Consider the following 27,751-nt stretch of genomic DNA (forward strand, 5'->3'; position numbering starts at 1 on the left):
GACTGCTGAGCCATTTCTCTGGCCCCAATCCCAGCATTTTGGAGACTGAGGCAGGAAGATTCTCCCAAGTTTGAGATCATCTTGGGTTACATAATGAGTTCAAGGCCAATCTCAGCTACAGAGTGGGACCTTATCTCGAAGAGAAGGAGGTAGAGAGATGGTTCAGGAGTGAAGAGCACATGCTGTTCTTCCGGAGGACCCAGGCCTGGTTCATAGCAGCCTTATTAGGCAGCTCACAATTGCCTGTTATTCCAGCTCAGAGGATCCTAAGTCACCTTCTGGCCTCCCAGGGTACCTGCACACATGTGCACAAACACACAAATCCACAAATAATTCTAAAAGAAAGTATCTTTTAATGGAGAAACTGAATTTTAAAACCAGTGAGCTTATAAGCAGAAAGCAAAGATGGGTGGGAAGTCCTGAAACCCAGGGGCATACTGTGTAGTAAAATCTCAGCTTCTGGTCTCCAAACAGGAAGTGCTAAGCAGCAAAGCCAGTTGTGACTGGACCTCATGGTAAAAATCAGTTGGAGAGCATGACTTCCCACTTGAAACTGGTAACCTCGAAAGAGTTGTGGAAAGGGAAGCAAAGGCATGCACAAAGGCTGTCAATAAACAGCCATGAGCACTCTCTGGTAGACACAAGTGCAGAAAGCGTAGATCAGCAGGCGAGCGCTTGTCCAGCATACACAAGGCCCTGGGAGGGGAAGGGAAAGGAAGGGAACATTTCTGGTGAGGCTGGGAAAGACTATTCTGGTCATGTGATGACTGAGGAGGCAGCTTCATGGAGGGAGCAGGTATGTGGGTATCTTGGAGATGAGCATGCCAAGTGAGTAGAAGGCGAGTCTCACTGTGGCTAGTACGAAATTGGCTGAAGAGCTGTACAACTGAGGATGGACCTTTCCTGGTGGCTAAGTTGGTCTGAGCAGCTGGGGCAGTTTTTGTTTCTTCCAGCCTGCTTGGCTGGTCTCTGTGCTTCTAGACTCAGCTTGAGCCTTTTCCAAACAGTGGAGCTTGTTGGGGAGTTGGGGGAGGGGCTGTCTTTGCAGCTGGGCTTGCCTGACAGTGCAAAGTGACTCAACAGTCTTTACTGCTTATATAGTCTTTGGAAAGAAGGAGCCTAGTGAATCTGGTCAGTTTCAGGGACTTCCCGAAGCTATTTTAACTTGACATGCTTCCTCACAGGATGGAGAGTCTCACCTCTTTGTAAACATCCTGTCCTAAAATATCCTGTTGTTTGAGTTCTCTTTTACATCCTATGTCTTGAGAAGTTTGCCTCCAAACTGGGAGAGTTTCACCTCAGAGGAAATTGCTACAGAGCATCCCAGCACCCATCTCAATTAAGCTTTCTAGGTTCAATTCCTGCCCTTTGAGTTTTGTATTTTATCACCTTAATTTTTCTCTACATCCTTCCTTGGTCTGGGAACTCATTCAGTTCATTATTTTGGCATTTTGAGAAAAGGTCTCACTACACAATCGGTCTGCCTCACACTCCTTTTGCCTTACCTCCTGAACACTGAGATCACCAATGGATCTTAACACCTGGCGTGCAAGGGGATGTGTGTAAGTGTTACAGCTGTGGGGGAGGTAAATTTCCCTAATGGAGGGGTTGCAGCTCTGAGGGGAAGGTTTCCCCAAAGCAAGTGTTACAGCTCTTAAGGGAAAGGTATCCTGGCAGTCAGAAGTCACACAACAAACATCACACAAGAAATTTATTGGGAAAGACACAGAGCAGCAACCTCTGCTTGGGTGAGCAGCAGCAGGGGACTGAGCAGGACAGACTTACACAGGGTTTCTTAGGGGAGAAATTTGCCAGGTGGAGATTTCCAGGGTAGGGATTGGTGAGATTTCAAGCCCAGCCCAGAGATTGGTGGGTTTTCGGGCTCAGGGATTGGTGGGGTTTGGTGGGTTTTCAAACCCGGAAGTAGACTTGGACCTTCTACCCTACAATGTGGACCTAGCAGAGAACCTGGACCTAAATAAGTCCGCAGCTCCACAAGGTGGGGGCCATGCCCCTGCCACCTCTGCTAGGCATGGTCAGGAACCACCCCAGGATCTGTGCTGCCATTGTCCTAGCTTTCTAGAATTTTGTCAACAGAATTTGGTTCATAATTTCTCCACTTACAAACACCAGCCAGCAGAAATAGGAACTTACTCAGAGCTAGCAATCTGAAAGACAGTGGATTAACATCTAGAGATCTGCTCTGCATCACATTGCCAGCTGGCGGATTATATCTAAGGAGGGGGAGGGAACAAAGGCTGTCAATCATCATGGGGCTCAGGCTTGCTCCGGTCTGGTGGTCAGTCCCGTTTCTGAGAGTTGTGATATCTATGCTTCTCTGGTCACCAGCCCTCTTCCTTCCCCACCTCTGCAGATGCTCTCTGTGCCCTAGCAGGTTCATTGGCCAGAGTCCACACTTGCTGCAAAAGTGAGCTGGTTTAATGAGCTTATGTATCCCTGACTTATTTAGGGAGGGTGGGGGAAGGGTGAGCAGTGAGTGGTTTCCACATCAACTCTGCACCTGGTTGCCGGGCCCCAAGCCAGAGGAGCATACATGAGCCGTGAAGTTGCCACCAATAAACCCCTGGATGCTTCCAGCACCTGCCTTTCTGCCTCAGCCTCCCCCACACCACCTGCCAGCTGCAAAATCAATGCTGACAAGAGAGACCCAGGCACAGGGCCAGGACCACAGTCCTAGAGTGTGTGCACAGGACAGCTTCCGGGCAGGAGGAGGGGAGACGAGGAGGATAAAGCTGGACTCATCCTTAAGGCACCTTGCCAAACAGTACCCTACATAAGCCAGGACCTTTTTCGGTAAAAGTAAAAGAAACCACACAAGCAAACAGGTGATTCTGCTAGTTTCCTGGGACTGCTGTAACACTTACCAGTCTTGGTAGTTTTTTTTAGAGAGTTTGTTCTCACCATTTTGGCAGAGTTGTACCCCTCTGGAAGCTCCGGAGATCCAGGCTCTGCTTCCTTTAAGTTACAGTGACTCTGGGCATCACATCCCTCACCTAAGGCTGCGTCCCTCCAAGGTCTGCCTGTCCCTGAACTACCTCCCTCTGCACTGGTTTTATAAAGGAGGCAAAAGATTGTGTTTAGCGCCTGCTGGGTGACCCTCCTCAAGATCTATAGGAAACCACACCTTTACTTTGTAAACGGGCTCTTTGGCTCTAGTGTGGGATACATTTGCAGGTGCTTGGCCTTAGGACAGGGACCACCAGCAGCTGTGGAATTTCACTATTTTCATTTAATCTTCCTACTAGTTTGGAAGGCTTATGTCTACATATTCTATCCAGAACTGTATTTTTATTTAGAATTATTCCCAGTTCAGTTGGAGGAGGGCGGGCATCGAGACAGGGTTTCTCTGTGTAGCTCTGGCTGTCTTCTGTAAACGAGGTTGGCCTCAAACTCAGAAATCTGCCTGCCTCTGCCTCCCCAGTGCTAAGATTAAAGGCACGCACTACCTCCACCTAGCCTCATTCCCACTTTTTAAAAATGCCTACAGATGTCTCAGTGGCTAAGAGCATTGCAGAGGACCTGGGTTCAGTTCCCAGCACCCACATCAAGTGTCTCACCGCCTCTTGGAACTGCAGTTCCAGGTAATCTAATGCCCTCTCCTGGTCTCCATGGGCACCTGCATGCACGTGGTGCACATATGTATACTCAGGCACACACGTAAAATAAAGACTTGATGTCTACGCTCTATTCTAAAAAGTCACACAAGCAATGGAGTTGAGCACACTCACACAAGGAAGTCATTTTAACAGGCATCCCATTCTGTGCCGGAGCCACCTTGTGGTTGTAGGAAGCAGGGCAGTGGTGCTTTCATGATTCCCTGGCCCCAGCACAGCCTGCCTACCCCACCCACACTGTGTAGGTGTCCCCTTCCATGCAGGTGGGGAAGGATAGTCTCTTCTTTTTATGAAATGAGCAGAGTTTGGACACAGTTTCACTCTTGCCCGACTCCTCCTTTGGGAAACCACCCCTCTTATATCAGGTGACCTGCTGGCTGTGACTTTCCTCAGGAAAAGGCCCATGACCACACTGGACCATCATTCATGGATGCTGGGAAGGAACCATGTCTTTTCTCTGCTGCGATGCTAAGACAGCATGAAGCTCAAAGATGCAGGCAGCCAGACCTACCCCTCAGAGGGCCTGTCCTTGATATTGAGCGGCCATGTGAAGACTAGCGATCTCGAGATTCTTTGAACGCTGGAGACGGATGTGTCTGAAACCCAGTTTGCTCAGGCACTGGCTCAACCAGGTTTGACCTGTCTACAGGTCAGGAGAGGCCTGCCGAAAGCCAGGAGCAAACACCAGCTTTGAGTGTGCAAAGGAGTTGCAACACCTGCACTCAGTCTCGGTTGGTAGCTGCTGTTCCAGAAACAGGTACATTATTCTCAGGTATTCAGACTCAAGAGTAGTTCTGGGGGGCATCCGAGGCCACACAGGTCTCCCCGTTTCCAGGACAGATGACAGAAAAACAAGGTTGGTCTCAGTGCACATGGGTTTATTGAGCTGCTGTGCTAGGGAAACCACAGGGGGCGAGGCTGTGCAGCCAGTGGATGCCAAGTGGGAGGGGCCTGAGTCTCCCCCTTTAATGCCCACACAGCAGCTTGTCATATGCCATTGCTAGTCCTGGGGCACGGGTAGGGCTTAGCAGTGAGTAATGACTGCCTGGGAGGGTATTTAGGTTGCAGTGCTAACTGGAAGGAGTCTTGCCTGTCGGTCTGTCCATGTGATCTCCTTAGTGCCTTGTCTGCTCGGAAGAGGACAGTTCCAAATTCTAGGAGCAGGGGTAGTCTCTGCCTTGCTCTCTAAGCACTGGGGGTCCAGTGAGGCCTCATCTACAGGTGACCATCTCAAAACAGCCAAGACACCTACTGACAGGAACCAGAGGCTTTTCAGTCGGACACTAGCCTCCAGCCCTCAACCCAGGGGACAGGCACACAGGTGTATGAGACCTGACGACAAGGAAGTGTCATTCCAGTGAGCAGTAGGAGACATGGCGGTCAGCTGTGTTGTCCATGGTTCGCCATCCTAATCAGAGCAGGGCCTGGAGAGCCAAGGCAGTGAGTATGGACAGCAAGGACACCTAGGGGTGAGGACAAAATGGGGGCTGCTTCTGCCTCCGTCTCTTCTCAAGCCACTCATGTCCCCACCTTGACTGGTAAGGATAGGCAGAAGGGAATAGGTGCAGAAACTGCCAACTCCCCATCCTCTCCCCACACCCACCTGTGGGAAATGATGCCCAGTGTTCTGGTAGGGGTTCAGCCAGTCCTGCAGAATCGAGGGCCACAAGGTGTTAAAGGCTTGCATGGCACCATCTATGGAGCGGAGACATCCAGGGAAGGCTTGGCCAGGGAGCCTTAGAAAAGTGTCCTGTCCCCCCACCCCCGGGGCAAACTGAGATTACAGTATGGCTGTGCTAAGCGTGACCCACACACTGCTAGTCTTCATCCTCACAGGAGAGGTTGACAAATGCCACCCCCACTTTACAGGTGAACACAATCAGGATTATTAAGAGTTTAACTCTCGGCTACTAAGTGGCAGAGACCAGCTTCAAACAGGCCCCCAGAACTCTGAGGCAAGAAGAGCAGCAAGAGTGAGGAGCACGTCAAGGAGGGAGCCTCCTCATTGGTGCCAGAGTAGGAGTCTCAGCCAATTCCAGGCCATCGGGCACGTTTTAACTCATCCCTCCCAGCCCGTAGAGGTCCTTGACACCTCTAGAATTCTCCTGCGATCTGAACAGCAGCTACTCGAGTTTCCTTCCATCAAAAATGGGCTCACATCAGCCAGCAAGATGGCTCAGCAGGTAAAGGCACTTGCCACCAAAGCTGAAGAACCTAGTTCTATCCCGGGGACCCACACGGTGGAAGGAGAGACTCTTACAAGTTGTCCTCTGACTTCCGTCCATATGGCGGGTGCACACCGCCCCTCACCCACGCCAAATAAATAAAGGCAACATAAACATTTTAAGGGCTCCCACGGGCCAGGCGGCTTGGACCGGGCCTTAGACATCCGTGGCTCCGGGCTCTCCAGCCCCTCACCCAAGCACCCTCACCCAAGCACCCTCACCCAAGCACCCTCACCCAAGCAGGGGTTCCCTGTAAAGAGCTTGCGGAAGGCTTCGCACTCTTCCAACCGGTTTCCGCTGTCCCCGCAGCCGCACCAGGGCGCGACGCGCGCGCTCACGTTGTCCAGGTAGTTGGGGGTGACTGCGGTGCCTGCAGGGGACCCCAGGGCGTGTGGTGGGCTCCCCGAGTTCGCCCCGCCCGCCCGCTCGGGGGGGCCCGCTCACCCGCCCAGCCGGCCTACCTATGAGGCCTGCGTAGGCGAGCAGACAACGCGGGCCCCGCTCCTCGGGGCAGCCGGCGGCGCGGGAGCCGGGCGCGGGAGCGCACGAGGCCTGGAAGGCAAGGAGACGAGGCCTGCGCGCGCCCGGGCGGCGGTGAGCGGCCCAGCCCGGCCCAGCCCGGCCCGCCCGCCCGCACCTACCTGCACAGGCGGCCGCGCTCGCAGCGGTCCAGGGCCTTCAGGCAGGAGGGCGGCGCCGGCCCGGGGCCCGCGAACGCGCAGGCCGGGGCGAAGGTCTGGCGCCGGCGCTCGGCGCACGCGGGGCTCTCGCACCGGCAGAAGAGCAGCGCGTGCGTGAGCGCCGGGGGCCCGCGGGCGAAGAAGCGGCGCAGGGCACGGCGGCAGCGGGAGCGCACGCAGCCCCCGGGGCCGCTCCGGTCCCCCGGCGCCGGCCGGCCCAGGCATCGTGCCACGTACTCGGAGCGCAGCTGCTGGCACTGCGCGTCGGCCGTGCACGCCTCGGCCGCGTCCACGCAGCGATTCCCGCCCGTGGAGCCGGCAGACCCTGGTGAGGGACGGGCAGGCTGCAGTCCTCCGTGCTTGGTTCTCCCCATTCCGCACTACGGAATTTGGGAGTGCCCGAACCCAAGGGGAGAGTGTGGCCCCTAGGTGTGACCTATAGGTGTTGACTGGACTTCATCCCCAGGAAGGGGCATGCGCAGGTCCTTGGGATAGCTACCCAGGTTGTGAGTGGATGCGACACTGGGAGGCTGGGCCTGACCTTTCCCCAGAGTCTGAGGTCCAGCCTCCACCACCATCTCCAGAACGGCCACATGCTTCCACAGAGGATCTACCGGGCTCCTTCCATCCTGCCCAGCTCCACCTGTCAGGACACTGAGGCTGACTGATCCGGCTAATGGAGACTTTGGAAATGGCGCCCCTCATCCTCCTTTTGACACACTGATGTTTCCTTCTCTGACACGTGGAAACCCCTTGGGTGAATCTACAGCTTTCTGGTCCTCCTTCTGTCCTGACCTGTACCTCCTGCCCCCTGTGCCAGGTGCTTCTTCGTGGGTCTGACTCTAACCTATCCTGCCCCACCTGAACTCTGGTTCTGGACTGGCAAAAGGGGGTTCTGGGCGTTGGATTCACTGGAAGGCACTGTGTGTTGAAGAGCACATTCAGGCCCCAGCTTCCAGATGTGGATTCCGACAGACACCTGATGGCAGGCCATATGTAGGGCTTCTTCCTGAGACACAGACCTGGGTGTTCATCAGTAATTTCAGTGAAGATACAGGTAAGTGACAGATGACAACGCACTCGGGGAAAAGAGAAGCCGGACACTTCGTATCAGAAGTTGGTAGACCTGGCGACTGTGTCCAAACTTGCCACTGGACATACCTAAATCCAGCCAAGTCAGGCCGTCTGCCGAACACTTTCCAAGACCCGAGTCACTGTCGAACACCTTCCATGACCCGAGTCACCGGACTCAGGCTTACGGCCCTTCCTTTTCCCATTCTCTTGCTAAGACTGGCCTCTCATCCATCACCCTTAAATGCGCTCCACTCAACATGGCACACCTCAGCTCTAAGGTCTCCTCAGCCTTAAAGCTTACCAGTATCCATTCTCCACGCCACACCTCAGAAAGTAACCCCTTCCCGTGATGCCCCAGTGGAGAAGGAGCAGTCCTGGAAGGTACAGTATTAGCTATGAGGCACAGAAGAGTCACGGTGGGTCATCGTGAAACTTCTCACAGCAGGAACTCTGACGACCACGTTTGGGAGGGGAGAGAGGAAAGGAAAAAGAAAGTTCCTGGTGCACAGGTATCGAAGCTAGACTCGGGAGGGGGTGGCTCAGCTGAACCTGAAGCTGGGGTTCAAGGCACTGTACGGCAGGGGCAGCGTGTCGGGGGTCCCTGGCCACAGAGCACAGGCCATGTTCGTGCATCCCTTCCAGAATTCCACCTTCTCCCTTAACCACTCTCGTGAAATCCCACCTTGTCCCTGAGGATGGGGGCCAGAGAGGGCAGGGGCCAGGACCAAGGCGGGGACAGCCTCTCACCCAGCAGCAGCAGCAGCAGCATTAGCAGCAGCGCAGACTCCGAGCAGCAGGCCATAACGATTGGCAGCCCCAGCTGGACAGGTGCCTCCTTCCTTGGACCTCCCAAGCCTGGAGGGCAGCGGGCACCCTGGCGTCTGGACTGACAGATGTGCCCCGGCTTTTGAGAGGAGCCTTTGTAGAGGAAGTCACGCCCTGCTCCTCACTTTGTCCCCACCCCAGACTCTACCTGCAGGTGGAGCCAGTCCCTAGGCCAGGGCCTGAAATGGCCTGAACGGATCCAGAGCACTAGATTGATTGCCTGTTGTACACAAGCACTTGGCTCCTAGTGGGAACAGTCCCTCCTGGGGGGCAGAGGGGAGCTTCCCGAGACCCCCAAATTAAACGAGAGTTAAACCTCACGTGTCCAGGAAAGCTGAAATGTGTGAGGACAAGGTGGGATTTCACGAGAGTGGTTAAGGGAGAAGGTGGAATTCTGGAAGGGATGCACGAACATGGCCTGTGCTCTGTGGCCAGGGACGCCCGACACGCTGCCCCTGCAGTACAATGCCTTGAACCCCAGCTTCAGGTTCAGCTGGGCCACCCCCTCCCCAAGGCTAGCCTTGGTACCGGTGCCCCTTCTCAAGGTTCCAGAAGCAGCTGTGGAGAGAAGACATCCCTGACAGGCAGGGCTACCTGCCAGCCATTCAGAGAGCTTTAGGGCTGCAGGTTCGAAAATCACCACCCATGTCTGGTGACATCCATGCCCCTGTAAGTAGCCCATCTTCACTCATATTATTTTAAGTAATCCCCACAAACTCATACATTTGCCAAGTTGGACTTTGGTAGAATCATTTCTTTGACCTACCGTCAGCTCCCTGTCTGAGATGAGTAGGCGTTTGTGTTGTATCTCCCCAGGAAGCCTCACACACCCCCATACACACCCAGCAACACCCAGCAACTCCAGGAGACCTCGTTTTAGGAACTCAGTTGTTCTTTTTCTTTCTTTATAATCTTATTGTCAGCTTTTCATTCACTGGTTTTAACTTGTAAAGTTGTGAAGACACTGACGCCCCCCACTCTAAACCCAGCTCTCTGATGTGGTCACGGCAGGAGGATCAACACTCGGAAATTAATACTGATGCAACACTATGAAGTAAACTATAGGCCATTTAAATTCTCCAGTTTTCCCATGAATGGCCTTTTTCTGTTCCAAGACCGGGGCAAAGTGGGATATGCTTGTAAGCCTAGCACTTGGGAGCAGCACTTGGGGAGGTGGAGGCAGAAGGATCAGGAGTTTGAGGCCAGCCTGGGCTACACTGAGATCTAGTTCTAAAAAAAAAAAAAAAAGAACAAGGTGGCAAGATGGCTCATTGCGTTGACTCCTGTCATCAAGGCTGACGCCCTGAATTCAGAGTCTGGGCCCGCAAAGCGGAAGTGAGCCAACCTTCTAAAGTTATTTTTCACTTTGTCTCACTGGCTGCCTTTTTACACTTGATGCAGAAAACCCAGGAAGGGCTTCCTGGCAGGTGCAGCCTTGGAATTGGGAAAGGATTGGGCTCCTTCCTTTACCAGGCATCCACCTCCCATTTGTCATCTTTTCTTAACCTTCCAAGAGCCACGAGGTCCTCCCAGGCCCTCCCAGCTCAGGTCAGGATGTGCCCTATACTAGAAACCCCACCCACAGTTTCCGGCATCCTTATTGTCACATGACAGAGCAAGCACTTGAACTCTTCAGTGTCAGGAATAGCAAACTCACCATCTCTCTTACCTCTGGCCCCCCAGAGGGCCACCTTTGCCATTTCAGAGCCACACACACCACCAGCCATCCCCCTGCTGTCTTGGAAGTAGAAGTAGGTGAGAGCCAGGGTTGATTTCCAGCTTTACTTTCTTTTTAGACCCTGGGGGTCTTTTGTTCCTGGAGCCTGAGGAATTCTCAGGTAAAACTTCCAGCAGACACAACAGTGTGGAGGGGGGAGGGGGAGAGGGAAACCCAGGCACCTGCACACAGCAGACAGAACAGAGTGTGTGTGTGGGGGCGGGGGGGGGGGGGGGGGGGGGGACGGGACACCCAGGCACAGACAGTAAGGCAAAGGGTGCTGAAGCAGGACCAGGTTCCTGTGGCAGAGTTGGGGTCCCTTATAGCCCTGAGAATGGGGTTATTTGATGACAGCATAAACCAGGCTCTAGATTTTTGTTTTTGTTTTTGTGTTTTTGTTTTTTTGGTTTTGGTTTTGGTTTTTCGAGACAGGGTTTCTCTGTGTAGCTTTGCGCCTTTCCTGGAACTCGCTTTGGAGACCAGGCTGGCCTCGAACTCACAGAGATCCGCCTGGCTCTGCCTCCCAAGTGCTGGGATTAAAGGCGTGTGCCACTACCACCCGGCTTGTTTTTGTTTTTTTGAGACAGAGTTTCACTGTAGCTTTTTCGGTGCCTGTCCTGGATCTCGCGCTGTAGACCAGGTTGGCCTCGAACTCACAGAGATCTGCTTGGCTCTACCTCCTGAGTGCTGGGATTAATGGCGTGTGTGCCACCGCGGTCCTGCCAGGCTCTAGATTCTAACATTGCAGCTACAGTTTATCCGGGATGAATCTATATGTATAGTGAGGACTCCATGGCTCCTACCACCTCACTCCTTTTTGTGCCCTGACTGCAGGGGCACCAACCCCACAATGATAGCTTCCAGGATCCCTTAGAATCACAAGTTCCTGTTATACATTTCACAGTCCATGCTACTCTGGCCCTTCTCACTCCTCCCCTAAACTTCCAGCTCTTGGGGTTCCTTGCCTACAGTACTCATTCTCCATAACCCTGCTATTTCTTGACATGCTCGCTCTCTCTGGCTCCCTCTGGCCCCGCTCTGCTCCTGCTTCTCTCACTGTGATTTCTCCATTCCCTGTCCCCTGCTACTCTCCACCCCCTCACAGATAGTCCTGGCCGTGTCTACTTCTCTGTCCCTCTACTCTGGACTCTCCCAGATGCCCTTGGCTGTTCTTTCTCTTTACAATAAAAATGCTCCCCCTAATCGCACCATGGAGCAGTCATGCTATCAGTATATATACTTATAGTCAGAGACTGCGCCCCAAGCCCAGGCTGGCCACCTGTCCCAGTTAAGCCCATCAGAAGAGCCGGATCGAAAGGGGAAAACTGAAAAGGGGACTTTGTTCAGTGTTTACATTGAAAAGACAGACAGACCAAGAGATCCAGGGAACACTTCCTGGGCCCAAGAGAGAAGTGAGATTAACGGTTTAGTAGAGGCCAAGGATTTGAACATCTAGGCAGCCCCGCCACCATTGACCCATCCTTATCCGGGCTTCAGTCTCCAGTGAGATGGTCTGACAAGCTGTTAGAACTGTAAAGTCTCTTTAGCACAGACTGGCTGGCACCGTTTCCCTCTCCCAACAGGAGATTCCTGTGGAGCCGGGAGTTGAGCGCTGAGGGCTCCGACTCAAACCACAGACTGGAAGCAGAGAGGGCAACCTGGGGGTTGTGCCAGGCTTTGCGCGCGATGCACTTCCTCCCACAAGGCCACACCTCCTGAACTTCCCCAAACACGGTCACCAGCTAGGGACCAAATATTCAAATGCCCACAAATACGGAGGACATCACATTCAAACCAACATGACACATGTACAATCACATACTTGGTTTATGTGGTCTGTAAGGAACATTAAATATTAATCTTTTCCATTAAACACTATACAACTTTTGTTCATGAGAAGGGATTCAAATGCTTTTTTTATCTTACCCCTTGTAAAGCCTTTATGCAAATATAATGCCCCAATCTGGCAAAACTTCTGTCTACACAAAGCCCCTCCTACATTCTCAAACATGGGTGACGTAAGTGTCCACCCTTCCCACCTTCCTTCACGTTGAGTTTGTTTGCTTTGTTTTTCAAGACAAGATTTCTCTGTGTAGCCCTGGATGTTCTGGAACTCGCTTTGTAGACCAGGCTGGCCTGGAACTCAAAGTGGTCCACCTGCCTCCAGAGTGCCGAGATCAAAAGCTTATACCGCCGGGCGGTGGTGGCGCACGCCTTTAATCCCAGCACTCGGGAGGCAGAGGCAGGTGGATCTCTGTGAGTTCGAGGCCAGCCTGGGCTACCAAGTGAGTCCCAGGAAAGGCGCAAAGCTACACAGAGAAACCCTGCCTCAAAAAAACCAAAAAAACCAAAAAAAAAAAGCTTACACCACCACTGCCCGGCTGCATCTTTTCAAAGTAGCTAATCGCTGAAGACTGGGAGGTCAGATCAGCAATGGTGAAGAGAACAGTTACCATTAGAAAAAACCCAAGTGCACACTCCCACCTGGTGTGCCTGCTCTTTGGAGTGCTCCCTCTTGATCAAGAGTGCAGTTTTATCTCACTGAGGCAGTTTGCCTTGTTTGGAAGTCCTTTGTGTGATACTGAGAATATTTCTGACAGGTTAGGGACCAAACCCAGGACTTCGTGTATGATAGGCAAGCACTTTCCCAATTCAGCTCATGCTTCAACTTTTACTATTTTAGATTTATTTTTAATTGTGTGTGTGTGTGTGTGTGTGTGTGTGTGTGTGTGTGTGTGTGTGTGCGTGCGCCCTGTGGAAGCCAGAGGTATCGGATCTCCTGGAGCTGGAGTTACAAGTGACTGTGAGCCATATGATACGGAGTTAAACCCTGGTCCTCTGGAAGAGTAACATGTGCTCTTAACAGCTGAGCCATCTCTCCGTTTCTTCATGCTTCAATATCTAACCTGTTTGTAGCCATTCTGTGACCTACATATATACATCAGACATACATACAGTGTGTGATGTGTATTATGTACACACTATTAGCTAATAGTAGTAGTTAAAATTGTAATTGTAAAAGAACCTGTGTTTGCCAATGGCCAAACATCAAGGGAAATCAAGATTGCCTGGTGCTGTGGGATGGTCTGTATGTCAAATGTGTTGCTGATTGGTCAATAAATAAATCACTGATTGGTCAGTGGCCAGGCAGGAAGTATAGACAGGACAAGGAGGAGAAAAAACTGGGAAGTGGAAGGCTGAGTCAGAGAGACACTGCCAGCCGCCATGATGACAAGCCGCATGTGAAGATGCCGGTAAGCCACGAGCCATGTGGCAAGGTATAGATTTATAGAAATGGATTAATTTAAGCTGTAAGAAAAGTTAACAAGAAGCCTCCCACGGCCATACAGTTTGTAACCAATATAAGTCTCTGTGTTTACTTGGTGGGGTCTGAGTGGCTGTGGGACTGGCAGGTGAGAGAGATTTGTCCTGACTGTGGGCCAGGCAGGAAAACTCTAGCTACAGCCTGGTGTTGTTTTGGGCTGTGGCTTTTCCAGCCATTCTCATTGCAACAGTCTCTTTCTCACTGCTGCTGGAAGAGAGCCTGGCCCGAAAATGCAGGGTTCGAATCCAGATGCTGCTCAGGCCATAATGTCTGCAGCAGCCTTTTCTCTCTCACAGATGTTGACGGACACCTACTGAGACACTGACTGTGAGTCCCTAGCTAACAGTCATCCTGAGGCTAGGATTCCTCATCAGAGCATCAAAGGGTACCCCTGCCTGTCCCCCCTTCAGGTTTATACTGTGAAACCTCCCCATCTTCCGAAAAGAGTAACAGACTGCCCCATGGGCTTTGAGGCTGTGCCATGCTGTGTGTGGTCCTGGGGCCTGAGCTCTCCTAGGAGTCCCCACCATGCTGTGTCTTCTCTGTCTCTAACAGGGCGGTACTAATTTTGTTTTGTTTTTGTTTATTTGTTTTTTGTTTTTCAAGACAGATTTCTCTTTGTAGCCCTGGCTGTTCTTGAACTTGATTCGTAGACCAGGCTGACTTTGAACTCAGAGATCTGCCTGCCCTCTGGCTCCCCGGGGCTGAAATAAAAGGTATGCACCACAACATCCAGATGTTGTTACTTTTTATTTTTTTTAATTTCTCAATAAATCCATCTCAGAGTCTCTTAAGAAAAATTCCCCAAATTCTTTCAGCAAATTGCAGCCAACAGCACTGATATAGCTTGTGAATTTATTGTCTAGATACATTCTGACATTTCAGAATATCATAGCTCTCAGATATGGTATGGCTCTGGGGTTCCTGGGGTGAGTAGGGTAGAGCTTAGCATCCGGCCCATCAGAAGTACAAGAGTTCATCTGACTTGCTGGTGATGCCCCTGGAGCCCAGTTCCTGGAGTGGCAGTGGTCACCTGTCTTTGTCTCCCAGCCTCAGGAGGTCCCCCTCTCCAGACACAGGATCTTGGCTTCTGGACTTGTGCCAAGAATGAAGTAGCAGGGAGAAGGGTCATTCACTGAGGGCTGGGGCCTGAGGCTGCCAGTCATGTGGCAAGGCCCACTTGTCCTCCCTCAGTGAAGACCTAAGAAAAACCATAGCTTCTCTCTTCCCTGACTTTAGGGCTTCCAGCATCCTGGTCTCCTGGACAAGAGCTTCCCTAGGGGCTCATGTCTCATTTCCTTATTGTACAAGCCCATAAATCTGAGTAGTAGGCAACAAGCTGAAAAAAGGGTTGGTGACTGGGCACTGGTCAGGGTCCCTCACCTACCGTGAGGTTCAGGCAGGTATGCATGGCACAAGCTTCTTAGGGTGGTTCTTAGGTAACCACAGAGTTCTCAGGGCCTGAAAACAATCCAAGAGATGAAGGGTACAAGCACTGTTAGCAGGAGGTCCCTAGGGCTGAGCCAATGACTGAAGGTAGTTGAGTGGTAAGTGAAGAAAAGGAAGCGTCTGGAAGAAGGCAGAAGGCAAGGACCACCCCTCACTTCCCTCTCCGTGTCCCAAGTGCCACACTCACCCAGAGGTGTGGGCTCTCCAGGGATGATGGAGCCAAACTCCAGGGGGTGAACACTGCCCGGGGGGTTGTCCCTGCAGGGGCCATCCGTGGGCCTATGCAGCAGATAGGAGTTCAGGAGGTGGGAAAGTGACCCGAGCAAGGCAAAGCAACTGCTTCTCCACAGCATGGTACACAGTCCCAGTTCTGTCATGACTGATTTCTCCACACACAGGCTTCAAGTTCCGCCTTCCTGTTCCATCCTTGAAGTGTCCAGACCTCACTTGAGACATAGGACCTCCAGGGCTATGGACATCCTCTCTCTCCAACCTAGTGTTTCTCCCAAGCTGACTCCACTCCAGCCCCCAATCACTCTAGATGTAGGGCTTGCTTGGGTTTCCTGTGGTGATATTTTGTGTGTGCTCTAACAGATAAAGCTTGCCTGAAGATCAGAGGGCAGAGTCAACCACTAGTTAGCCATTTAGGCCAGGCGGTGCTGGCTCACACCTTTTAAACCCAGCACTTGGGATCTCAGGCCTTTGCTCTCAGTATTTGGGAGGCACACACACGCCTTTAATCTCAGCACTAGGGAGGATGAGACAGGAAGTGATATGGCTGGGTGGAGAGAGGAATGTAAGGCGGGAAGAGACAGGCGCCCAGTCCCTTTCGGCTGAGGAATTGGTGAGGTGAAAGGTGGTTGGGCCTTGTTCCTTGGTCTCTCTGATCTTTCAGCATTTACCCTGATATCTGGCTCTGGGGTTTTTTTTATTAAGACCAATTAGAATTTGTGCTACAGGTCCCATCTGTCCCTGAAGTGCGGAGATGTACCCGGGGGTGGGAGCTGTGCCGTCAGGTGCTCCTCTCAGCTGGGTGCTCCACTACTTTCGCCTCTGCCCCATCTTTGGCTGCCTGTGCCTTTCCCACAAGGCCTTGCCACTTTTTTGTTTGTTTCATCCAAATATTCCTCACTGCCCTGGAGACCCTATCCTGAAGATGGTGTGCACGGGCTACTCCTCTGCGGTGCCCCTCCCAACTGCCACCCCCTCCTGGTTTCTCTGCCTGCAGACCCCCAGTCACTACCTGACCCTTCTGAGGCCTTCTCACTGGCTCCCGGGGCCTGTGGGTGCCATTCCCTGCCTGAGATACCCTCTATTCACTCTCCAGCCCAAACCCTGCCCTTTCCCTCAACGGGCCTGGAACACTTCCAAATTCAGGCTGCCAGACATGGACATCATGTGCCTGACTTGCCAGGGGTCAGTGACGAGGCAGCCCGAGGTGGGCCATGCTTGTTATTATGTAGCATTCCTGCCAGTCAAAGAAGGAGGTTTGCAGCATCATGGTCCACAGAGGGCAGGGGCACTGAGTCCTGGCACCAGAGTGGTCAGCACCATAGCTGGCCAGTGGGAGGGTGTGCAGAGGTGTGCTGGGCTTAACACCGAGGAGCTTGAAGGGAGCGACAGGGTGATTCGGGCAAAGGATGAGGCAGATGGCTGAAAACTCATGAGAAGGAAGCTAGACAAGTCTTTAGGGACACGGTGAAGCACAGACTGTGTTGAATTTGTTTTAAACGGAAAAACAAAACAAAACAAAAAAACAGGAAAATGAAGGTGAGGCCATGGCCTGTTGAGAGACATGGAAGAGAACCAGAGGAGCTGTGGTGGGGGAGGGAGGGAAGGGCAGTACCATTGACCAGCAGTGCTGGTCAGGGCAGTGAGCCACACCATGAACTTCTTCCCACTGCCTGTGGCTCTCACTCCACCTAGAGGAGAGACTAGACTCCATCCAGCTTCCTACAGCCCCAGCTCCCTGCAGCTCCCACTCCCCCAACACCCTGATGAGTTCTGAGAAGCAGGAGCCACGGGAGCAGGCTCGGTAAGAGGGACCTGAGCCCTCAGAGGCTGGTACTGAGCCTACCTGTGGCATATGGGGTCCCTCCTGCAGCACCACGGGGGTCGCGGACAGAGTGTTGGGAGCTGGTAGTAGCACCAGGCTAGGCCAGCCCCAGGGAGCAGAGGCAGCAGGAAGCTGAGGAGCATGGCCAGTGGGAAGGCATTTTGGTCTGTGGAGGACAGGGGTGCTGAGTCCCAAGCAGGCTGCTCATCTAGGTGGTGCCTGCCTGCTTCCACCCCATTGGCATACTTGCGGGCTGTGCAGGGCCACTATCCATGCTACCACCAGGGCCTGGCTTGTCACAGAAGGGCGGGTCCCAGCCTGCAGCACAGTGGCAGTTATGATTGCTATTGCAAACCTAAGAAGAGGATAGAAGAGTCACATGGAATCAAGGACCTCTAGGGTCACCCTGACTCCTTAGGCTACTCACCCCATGGTTATGGCAGGTAGTCAGACAACGCTCCAGCTCCGGGGAGGTAGCATTCTGGCAGTGCCTATCCTGGCACACCTGTGGGCATTGTGCCCACTGGGCAGTGAGGAGGACACTTTGGCATGGAGGATTCCATGACCAGGAGGGGTTGGGTAGGCAGGGCTCACCATTTTAGGTCCACAGCGAGTGCCTGGCTCCACCAGGCCCAAGTCAAGCTGGTCCAGCTGAGTATCAGGGAGCACAAATACTCCCCGGCAAGCCACCTCGCGACCCTCGAGGAGAACTGTGGAATCCATAGTCACTACACGCTGCCGCCGCCGCACAAATGGGTTTTGCTCCCCACCCTGGCACAGTAGCTTCCCACACTGAGCATCCCTGGGGAGGAAATGGAAGGTGGTCAACGTCATCGAATGCTCCACGTGCCCTGCCCTATCCTGCAGCTGTAGCCCCTCAGCTGCACACCTCACCTCCGTGCACAGGGAAGGAAGTTGCCCTTGCTGTCCTGACCACAGTTCCCCTGCGAATTCCCCATAGAGTTCATCTCCTGGAAACAGGGCTCGGGGGCAGGCTGGGATCCTGGGGAAGAATGGGGGTAGAGGAAGCTGGGCAGCTCGGGCCTCAGTTCCACGCGTGGAGCTTGCTCGCAATAGAAAACTGCGGGTCCCAGAAGCGATCAGGTCACCAGGGGCAAGCATGTGGTCTCACCAGGTCCCCAGAGCTGCTGGCACTGCTGTTCCAGCGTTGGACACCAGCCGTCTAGGCAATAGCCACGGCCCTTGGCGCAGGGTGAGCCATCCAGTAGGTAAATGTCTGCCGGACAATGCGGGGAGGTGCCCGTGCAGAACTCGGGGAGGTCGCAGTCTCTCGCAGCGGGACGACAAGGCGTGCCTGCGGGCTTTAGCTACACCGGTGACCCATTAGGAGAGGACAGAGAAACAAGTCTGACATCTTTGCCAAGAGCCTGAGGGAGCGTCAAGTGGACCCACCCACAGGGTCAAGCTCACACTCAGTAGGACTAGAAGGTACCAGCCCAGCAAGATCAAGAGGCCGCTCCCCAGTGTCCCTATCCCTCACCAGGCACTGTGCACAGCAATCACCGTGGGCGCATTGCGCCCCCGCACGCAAGGAGCAGTTGTGAGCAAAGCAGCAGAGGTCTGGGCACTTCTGGAGTGGCAGAAGGGAGAGAACAGAACACTTGACGGCGGCACAGCAAGTCAGACCTGGGAGAGGCTGCGAGCAGGGGTCAGTCAACCTTGGTCCAGGGACCGAGACGCTAACCTGACCTGGCCAGAACCGCAGTCACACTCTTCTCCTGCTTCCACAAAGCCGTTTCCGCAGCGGGTGGGCAGCACCAGGAGCCCGGGGCCCGGGGTGTTAGAGAGGCACGCGCCACCCCCTTTGCGGAAGAAGGTGCGCAGCTGGCGGCGGCTGCAGGCGCTGAAGATGCGCGGGAACGGGTACCTGTGGGAGGAGGCGGGTGTCGACGGTGTGGGAACCATCGGGTCTGTGGGAACCACCTCCTAAGCTCTGGCTGCTATTGCACTCTGGGCCCTGGGGTTAGCCACACAGCCGCCAAGATGTGCAGTTACCTCCTGAGCTAAGCGAGCGGTCTAGAGAGGAGAGGGCAAAGGACCCGCGTAATTACACAAGAAACCTGTGACACAGGAGGCTGACACACAGGAGGCTGTGACGCCAAGATCCGGTAGCCCAGGCCCCAAGGGAACCAACGATCAGGAGTGGAGTACCCTAGTACCCGAATGCCATGCTGAGACTTCTCCACCTGAGGCCCCATAAACAGGTTCTTATCACCCCCACTGTACAGAAGAGGGAACTGAGGGGGGTAACCAAAGACACGCAGGCGACGCAAGCAGGTCCGGTGGCACCGATCTTCCGTGCGTGCGTACCCTGTGGCTGCCTCCATGACGCAGCCTCCCCGCTCTGCGTCTGCCTCCGCGCAGCAGCCGCCGTCGGGGTCGTGGCGGAGGCCCAGGCTGTGGCCTATCTCGTGGGCCATGGTGGCTGCCGTGCCGATGGGGAGTTCCGAGTGGTCCTGGGGAGCCGGGCTTCACTGAGGACCACAAGCCCTGCCCAGGCCCCTCCCCTCCTGGGTCCCCTGCGGAGCTTACTGTGCTCACACCTCCGGAGCTCTCTGAGCTGCACATGCCCTCCACAGGCGCCAAGCCCACCGTGGTGCCCTGGAAGGTGCGACCCCTGGAGGTGGCGGAGCAGGGCGTGACTGGGTGGGGCTGAGAGCAAGGGCCACCCCGCAACCCCTGTGTGCCAAAAGGACACCCACGTGAGCAGTTGCGTGGAGTCGTGTGGCCGCCTAGCCCACAGTCCACGACGCCACTGCAGGAAAGCCCAGAGGGTTGCGTTTGCATCCGGCGTGATGCGGCTGCGATCCTGTCCCGTCCACACTTCCAGGCCGGTCAATACCACCTGAATATCCAGAGACCTGAGAATCTGAGGAAGAGACCGGCTGAGGCCAGAATCAGGCATCCCCTGTGCCGGGGCCAGAGCTGCTCAATTGCCTCACTCCCACCCCTCAGCGCCCTAACCACTCAACCTGGTCCACGCAATTGGCAACTTCCAGGAGGCGCTGTCTTGTGTGGTTCAAGTTCTGGTGCTGGACCAAGAACTGGGAAGGCAGAAATCCCTGGGTCATAAGGGGCTGATCAGGCTCCAACCCAGCCCAGTCAGACCTCTTAGGTCTCTCCTCACCAAGGTGTGGTCAGCCACTATGTACAGTTCCAGGTACCTGGAACTCCTGCGACCCCCTCGCTTCACCTGGGAGGGGCAAATGGTGAGGGTCAGGATGCATGACTTGAGTCTTGGCCACCAGCCACAATTCTCAGAACAGTTCAACTTTTGTTCAAACTTGATTCTTCAACCTCCGAATTAAAACTGGGAGACTGCATCCAGGGTTTGCATTCCTGTCTCCTTTGGTCTGAAGGACCCAGGGGAGTCTCAAGGCCCACTCTCATCAATGCCCCCTTACCCTGCTCTGGGGGACGTGAGGAAGACTGGCCATTCCTGCTTTGTATTTGGAGTTCTTCTCTCTCCAGGTCCTTCTCCAAGTGAATAACTGCTCCATCCGGAAGATCTTGTGGGTTGAGAAGTCCTTGGCGTCCCCAGGAGCCCAGGGGTGCAGATAGTAACTGATATTGCTGCTGAGCACAATCAGGCCACTAGAGTGTGGTAAAGTGCAGGGGTGTGTGAGAACGAGCTCTCGCCTCGGCAGCAGGTCCTGGCCCTTTTTCCCAACTCCTTACCTCATCCCAGAGCAGGTGCTGAGGACTACCCAGGATTCCAGGAAGCCCCTCACGTGCCCACGATAGTGGCAATGATCCTAGAAAAGAAGGAACTCAAACTGGAATCTTAGCAAGGGACAAGGAGGAAGGGAGGCCTGAAGGGCTGGCTACAGTCTCCTTAGGAAGGCGAAACGGGATAGGGCAGGCATTTAGGGGGGCATTCCCAGCATTCCCAGCATCCCTCATGCTGTCCTCAGAGCCCATGGCAGTGTCTCACCGTATGGTTGGGGAACAGCACCACCGGATGCCCATCTGGGCTGTAGTGGGTTTCTGTGTATCCTGGGGCCAGGAGCCTGCTGGGAAGCAGGTGTGTTTTAGGAGTCCTGAGTTTAGACCTGTCTCCAGCTGCTTGCCTTCAGGCATTCCTCCCTGAGCGCTAGTTGGGTGCTTTGAATGAGGCATGAAGTGTGTCTGAGAGAAAGGACTAGAAAGGCTGAGAGCACTGTTCCTCGAAGACAAACCTCAGGCTAAAAGAAGACAAAGGTCTGGAGTGAGCCCTGGGCGGCTCAGATGGGGAATGGGAATCTGGGAAGCCCCTGGGAGGAGCAGGCAGGGACCTTCGCTGCTGTGGAGCCTGCAGCAGGCAGCTGAGGGGGAGGGCTCAGAACACTACTGCAGAGATGCCGCATGGGGCCAAGGCCCTGAGCTCTGCTACTCCTGTCTTTTCTGGGCGTCTGTTGAGCAGATCCCAGGCCCTCCAGTCCTTCTCCTCAGACTGCTGGATCCCATGTGTCCATCTGACCCTCAGTGGTGCTTACTCCTGACTTCCAGAAAAAAACTAAGTCCCACCTGCCTGCATCTGCTTCTGTTCAGCCCACCTGGGCAAGGGGCCCTTGACTTGGAGCTCGACTATACTCAATACTGAGGCTCCCCCGCTACCCCACCAAGGACATAGCAGCCACAAATCAATAACAGTGGTTCCTTCTTCTTCTTCTTCTTCTTCTTCTTCTTCTTCTTCTTCTTCTTCTTCTTCTTCCTCCTCCTCCTCCTCCTCCTCCTCCTTCCTCCTCCTCCCTCTCCTCCTCCTCCTCCTCTTTCCTCCTCCCTCCTCCTCCCTCCCCTCTTTATATTTTGAGACGGGGTTTTGCTAAGTTGCCTAGGCCGGTCTTGAACTCACTCTATAACCCAGATGGGCCCTGACTTAACCCTGTGCTCCTTCTGCCCAGCTTCCTAAGGAGCAGGAATTACTGGCCTGACTTCAGTTGTTCTTCTTACAGAAAACCCTGACTCCAGCTTCACCTTGTCCTCCAGATTGCCCACCGAAGACCCGGGTTGTTGTACATCCAGTCGTTCTCCCACCCACTACAACTTTGCTTCTTTGCTGGCTGTGCTCATACGTGCAAATGTTCAATGTGTGCACAAACACACAAGACAGTTGAGTGGGTAAGGATGTGGCACTACCAGGAGCTATGGTTTGGAATGGTGTTACGGTTTGTACCAGTGTGTCTGACTCCAGAGGGGAGAATAAAATGAATAGAGTGCTTCCTTTAGTGCCCGCAAGAAAGCAGTCACAGAGCAAGTGATACCGTTGGCGATGGAGTCTATAGTCCCACATTTCCATCTTGTTCATCCACTGCACTCGGGGCACCATCCTGAGATACACCTGTTTCTCACTTACTGCTTCAAAGTCTTTAACTCTTCAGGGCTAAGATATTTAGCGGTAAAATGCCTCCTGCAATCTGGCCCTACTAGGACTCCCTAAGTTCTTCCCTCCCGGCTCTCTTCCATTCAGATGGAGAGATCCCACACCGACCAGGTGAACTGCCATCATTGGATACTGACCTTTGCAGCTACAGTGCTTTTTGTCTCATCTGTGGAAGGCTGTCTAGGATTTTTAACATATCAAGAAATGTCCACTAGGTGGTGCTCACTCATCTCCAGCAGGGAGCTACCAAACTGTTCCAGGGCTTGACATGGAAAAGTATGTATGTACCTACAGCTGGGTTTAGCCCACTTCAACCTCAAGTACATTAGTCACTCCACCTGCCAATCATGCGTCTTCCCACCCAGCCTCCCCCTCTAGAGAGGGTCAGTTCCGGGTGTCAGCCAAACCCCAGGCTGATACTTACTGGTTCTTCTCCAGTTCAAGCAGGAGATCCTGGCCTTCAGCCTCCAGAGCCACCAGCATCACCTCTGGCTTCAAGATCTGACCAAGAAGGAATGCAGTGACACACTAGCCTCTAGGCCACCTGCCTGCGGGGAAATAGGTGGATGCTCTGGGGCTGGCACATCGGAACAACAGGCCCCTGCTTTGCAGGGAGTGGAACGGTGCGGGAGTGGTTAACTCATAAATGCTCCCAGTGCCTGCGTTTGTGACAGTGACCCCTTAAAGATGCATACACAGCCTGCCAGGGGCTCCTTAGCCTTTCTCTTGGTCTGCCCTCTTCTTTTGTTCCTAGAAAGGGCTTGAAAAACAGAAGGCAGTGGGCAGCAAGGGTATCATGGGGTCATTGGGTAGGCTGTGGCTTCAGCCGGCTCATTACTGCCTGAGGGCTTGTTCTGTTTCGTTTGTATGTTGGTTGGTTTGCTTGCTAGTTTGTTTTTGGTGCTGCAGCTCAAACCCAGGGCCTTGCATAGGCTACACAAGAGCCAAATCACTGGGCTTCCTCCCCAGCCCCTGGTTCTGTATCTATTCATCTAGCTGCCTTCCCCTCATTCCTGATAGAACCCAGACTTTTCCCTCCACCTCCCATTCCGGCACACTGCCTGGTCCTCTGAAATTCCATGTGGCCTTCTGGCTGGCCTCATAACTGAGCTCACAAAGTAAACATGAACCCCAACTTAGGCCCCCCAAAAGTGTTGACTCTCTCAGCTAGATGTCAGAAGGGCTGGCCTTGCCCCCCTAGCCACCTCTCCTTTCTCACTGACTTGCCTCTTTCCTGTTGTCCACTCAGCCTGGCTAGAAGCCAGAACTGGAACTAGCCCAGGAGATTCCAGGGGAGAGGCTGCTGTATTTTTTTTTTTTATGTTTTCCCCACCCTTGTTGGCTGTCCCCTTTATCCCAAAATGCACCAGGTTGGGACCCTGGCCAAGAGTCTTGCAGGGGGGCCCTTCCCCAGCAGGTGTAGAGTGGATGGCCCTCACTTCCCCAGCCATGGGCCCCACAAGGGCCCAAACATAAGCTTATATGGTTGGAATGCCTCTTGCTTTATGAGATAATGTTTGCACTGGGAAAAAGGCAGTTGCCCCGACGGATGGTCCCGGTCCCTCTGCAGTCCTTCACTCCAGTGTCCATCCCCCTGCAGTATCATCCTCTTTGTGAATCAGACACGCTGCTGAAGTGCCTCCTGTCCTCACAGGCTTCCTAATGCAAAGCAGAGCCCTCTGGGATTCTCCACTCAGTCACAGACCAAGCCAGGCAAGGAGAGAGGCCACAGTCAGGGGAAGCCTGGTGTGTGTCCAGCTCTCTCAAGTCAGCTTTGCTTGGCCACTTGAGAGAAATCCCAGAGGTCTGGGGGACCCCAGTGAAGGCTCTAAGTTGGAAGGTTTGGGTTTCTGGGAACCCATAGACACTGTGGCAATACTCTCTTGGGTTTGGACAGCGGGGCTGCTCGCTCTTGCCTGGAGATACAGAATCAAACTCTCCAGCGTGAGTAGCTGCAGGAAAGAAGGAAAAGCAGCCAATAGTCTGACGTCTTTTCGATCTTAGGGGGTCTCAGACTGCTAAGACCAATGAGCTATTCCAGCATGAGCAATTTTACAAGCTGTCCGGGGCTCAGTTTACCTCTCTGTGAGGTAGGCATACCAGTCCTGTCCTCTCAGTTTGCAGTATAGCTATAATGGCACACACAGCTAGGGCATGGCTATACTGGAGAATGTGATGGGCAGGAGGAGGCTGAGCAGTGTCCTGGAGAAGCAAAATGGAGTGGGCTTGCATCTGGAGATACTAGGAGAACGGACTACTGCTTCCTTGCCACAGGTGGATTCCAGCCGTGGAAGCGGAGGTTACAGGACAGCAGCGTGTCCATGGAGTCACATGTTCCCCACAAACATGGCCAAAGGAGGATGTTTTGGTGCCCTTCCTTTAAAAGCTTCTGAAGTTGGCATGATGGCTCACAACTTGAAGCCCAGTAGGGCTATGTGGTGAGACCCTGTCCTAAATCAAACAAAACAGACTAGAACAGAACACATGCAAAAACAAGCTCCTGAAAGGCTTCAGGCCCCAAACTCTGAACTCATCTCTGCCTAGTGGAGTGGGGATAGCCTGGGAGTTCCTCCAGTGGAGGAGGGGGTTAGGGCCAGGAATAGAAGAGGGTAGGAGGGAGGAAGCCCAAAATGACTTCCATGTGTGTGGGCTCACGCCATCGAGATGACTCCCTGTCCCACCCACCCTGACAGGGAGTGGCTTAAGGGTACAGTGATTTGGTTCTGAGAACCCCATAAAAAAAAGTCACACTGCATTCTGGGGGAGGACAATGGGACTGAGACCCAGGCTTATAGATACTGACCAGCTCCTCCAGTGTGACCTTGAGCCAGAGTCCTCCATCCAGGATCCTGTGGGGCGTAACTGGCTCTCCAGGGACATTTTCTGGTGTGAAGGCAGAGAATGGTGTTAGGATCAGAGCAGGTAGGGGCAGGAAGCCAGCAGGGAGGGTGAGGCCCTGAAAGCCGGGCTCCATTTGCAACAGTCCCGGGACTTGGCGTTCATGGGGCATCCCCCAGAACGGAGCAGCGGCCAGGGGGGTGGCAAAGGAGAAACCAGGACACCAAGAAACATCCCCACTGGGGAATGTGAGAGTGGCCAGACCTTGGGGAGCTGGCTTGAGGTCGGAGAGCATGGGAAGAAGCCCAGACCCCAGAAGCAGAAGGGGTGGAAAGGAGGAGGCAGCCTCGGGTATTTTTAGACTGGACAGCAGATGCCTTTAGGGTGAGCGATGTGTAACCAGAGGCTGTCTTCTCTACCATCCGAGCAAGAAGAAGCCACCAGATGTCTTGCTCAGAGCTCCTGTTGGGGTTGATGCTGATGCAGGACTCTGAGGGACCCCCCTCCTTTTGTGAACGGGAGGGAGGAGCTGGGGTTCAGAGCCTCAGTGCTCCTAGGCCAGGCATTTCCAAGGGGGCTCCAGGAGGAATACCAGAGCCAAGCATTACTCAGAGGGTGCTGGAATGTTCTTCAGGAATGTTCCTACCTCCCCTCTCCTATCTGGTCCCAGCAACCCTCACAGGACCTATCGTGCAGGAGCCAGGCTCCGGCAGCCAGAGCCTGCAGCCAGCCCTCTCATCCCTCTGGCATTCATTCCTCCGACAAGGCCAGCTCACAGAAAAACCAAAGAACCCCACCCACCACCAGCTCTGACCCTAGCCCTGCCCAGGCTAAGAGCTATCTCTGAGCTTGGCTCAGCTCTTCCTGGGCCATCCCAACTCTTTTTCCTCTCCCACCTCCTCTCAAAAGTCTGGAATAGGAGCTAGAGAGGTGGCTCAGTGGTTAAGGCTGTTCTCCCAGAGAACTGGGTTCGGTTCTCAGCACCCAATGATAGCTCACACCTGACCGACCACCTGTAACTCTGGTTCCAGGGCTCTGTCTCCCTCTTCTGGCCCCTAAGCATACCTGGTACCTCTGTGGTACACAGATGTACATGCAGGCAAGACACTCGTGCACATTCTAAAAATCTGGACTAGCAGCAGCTCCAGGAACCCCCCTCCTTGAAGTCCCATGTGCTTCTTAATTAATGAGCCTTCGTGCAGTTGGGGAAGAGGGTGTGGCTTTGGAATGGAGGCTGAAGAAGAAGGGAGGGGAGGAGAGGGAAGGACAGAGAAGCCTTCCTGGAGGTAAAAGATCTCTCAGCCAAGAGAAGGCTTAGCTGGGCATGGAAAACCAAGTCTTGCTGGCCTCAGGTCATCAAGGGTGCAGAATGTGGATGTTCTCTGCTCAGTCCTGCAGGGGCACCTTCAGGAAGGGGGCAAGGATGGGGTTAGGAGTCTGGGTGGATTGGAGGGGAATCTAGGAAGCCAGTCTGGGTTAGGGAACACAGAGGCAGTCTCTCCCATGAGTTCTATCATCAGCTGTCCCCTGGTTAAAGGCAGTACAGCTGTCATTCACCCCTTTTAGAACTGTAACAGAGCAGGAGTCCCTAGGTATGGGGTCGCCTCCAGGCTGCCCAACAACCCAGTTCTCAGTCCTTCCGGGCTCCTTTATAATGCCTCCTCTGCCTTCTGGTCAGTCAGGTGCTTGCTGTAGGGAGTTTGGAGACTCATGGTGCTAAGAGCCTTGTCATACCAGAGTGAGGGGAGGTTACAGTAGGAACAGAGAGCGGCAGTCCCCAGGCATTGCTGGGCAGACACCCCCTGTTTGAAGAACAGCCTCACAAGGCAACCCGATCCAGGATGAGGGGAGGATAAGCCAGATGCAACAGCTAAGCCTATAGGCAGAGCACTCCGAGGACCCCAGGGCACCAGACCTTCCTGGAGGAGGAAGACCCTCTGGCCTAGAAGTCTGGAGCTGGGCCGCACTGAAGCGGGGATAGGGCCAGCCCAGAATCCCCTTCCCACGTCCTTTCATGAACAGGTAGCACGGGATCTGGAACTCTCTGTTCCACTAGTTGCTCTGGAACCCATGACCACCACCACTTCACTTCCCCTAGAGGAGCCCCCGGCCCACACCCTCACCTGGAAACCTCGGGGCGCTCCGCAGGGGCCACGCAGGAAGCAACAGCTGCAGCAGCTGCAGCAGCAGCAGCAGCAGCAGCAGCATGGGAGACCCCCTGGGTCCCCCGCACTCCGGGCCCATGGCTGGGAGTGCCTTGGCCTCCTCCTCTGGCTCTGCTCTTGGCTCCACCCCGGCCGCAGGGGGCCCGCCTCCTCTCGCCCTCAGCCCTCCCCGCGCCACCTCGCGGGACCCTGTCCCTATACTGGCCCGCGGGACTTGAGCTCGCGCTGCGGGAGCCCGGGCGACCCTCCCCGGCGGCCGCGGCAGCAATCCTACCCACGCTGGCAGAGGGAGGGGAGGGCGGGAAGCTCCGGGGAAGGTTCTTGGAGAACCTCTCCCGGTGCTGAGCGGAGGCATTGGCTGCAGGACCCCCCGCAGCTG

General features: G+C 54.2%; 2 protein-coding genes across 16 annotated transcripts in view; both read right to left on the bottom strand.

Annotated features, from left to right (window-relative positions):
• The window catches only part of Gfra4 (GDNF family receptor alpha 4), a 29,992-nt gene extending 21,837 nt beyond the window's left edge, over positions 1-8,155 (bottom strand). For 3 of the 12 annotated variants that reach the window (XM_052725503.1, XM_052725502.1, XM_052725501.1), the window contains exons 1-4: positions 6,502-8,141; positions 6,322-6,434; positions 6,096-6,230; positions 5,239-5,330 (exon numbers count right to left, since the gene is read on the bottom strand). In XM_052725503.1, the coding sequence (XP_052581463.1) occupies positions 5,239-5,330; positions 6,096-6,230; positions 6,322-6,434; positions 6,502-6,914 (753 nt within the window). In that variant the 5' untranslated portion in view covers positions 6,915-8,141. Of the gene's footprint in view, positions 697-4,496; positions 5,099-5,238; positions 5,331-6,095; positions 6,231-6,321; positions 6,435-6,501 lie in introns of those variants that run through there. The other 9 variants (XM_052725508.1, XM_052725507.1, XM_052725510.1 and 6 more) reach the window with 7 other exon arrangements.
• A 6,167-nt stretch (positions 8,156-14,322) lies between these two features.
• Positions 14,323-27,727, bottom strand: Adam33 (ADAM metallopeptidase domain 33). 4 transcript variants are annotated; one of them, XM_052724883.1, is made up of 22 exons: positions 27,331-27,727; positions 25,173-25,252; positions 22,794-22,870; positions 20,942-21,020; positions 20,686-20,762; positions 20,412-20,601; positions 20,135-20,200; positions 19,980-20,051; positions 19,710-19,876; positions 19,540-19,624; positions 19,318-19,463; positions 18,697-18,874; positions 18,488-18,577; positions 18,119-18,314; positions 17,881-17,989; positions 17,581-17,788; positions 17,414-17,491; positions 17,233-17,341; positions 17,008-17,152; positions 15,118-15,209; positions 14,869-14,942; positions 14,323-14,571 (listed from the first exon to the last, which is right to left on the bottom strand). In XM_052724883.1, the coding sequence occupies exons 1-21, from the start codon at positions 27,725-27,727 to the stop codon at positions 14,917-14,919; spliced, it is 2,667 nt and encodes an 888-aa protein (XP_052580843.1). In that variant the 3' UTR covers positions 14,323-14,571; positions 14,869-14,916. The 4 variants fall into 4 exon arrangements, 3 of the variants coding, with proteins under 3 accessions (XP_052580843.1, XP_052580842.1, XP_052580841.1); XM_052724882.1 differs by having other exon boundaries at positions 14,323-14,576; XM_052724881.1 differs by having other exon boundaries at positions 14,323-14,942.
• Between the last annotated feature and the right edge of the window lie 24 nt (positions 27,728-27,751).

This window comes from Peromyscus californicus, unplaced genomic scaffold (genome assembly GCF_007827085.1).
Source record: "Peromyscus californicus insignis strain IS unplaced genomic scaffold, ASM782708v3 Scaffold_7__1_contigs__length_154581171, whole genome shotgun sequence".
Classification (NCBI taxonomy): Eukaryota; Metazoa; Chordata; class Mammalia; order Rodentia; family Cricetidae; genus Peromyscus; species Peromyscus californicus.

Excerpts from the sequence above, each read along its gene's own strand:
- Adam33 (XM_052724883.1), bottom strand. The coding sequence starts at position 27,727 with ATGCCTCCGCTCAGCACCGGGAGAGGTTCTCCAAGAACCTTCCCCGGA. Across the intron at positions 17,342-17,413 it reads CTACCTGCCATAACCATGGG|GTTTGCAATAGCAATCATAA; the intron begins GTGAGTAGCCTA and ends TCCTCTTCTTAG. Across the intron at positions 17,153-17,232 it reads TGGCCCTGCACAGCCCGCAA|ACCAAAATGCCTTCCCACTG; the intron begins GTATGCCAATGG and ends TGTCCTCCACAG.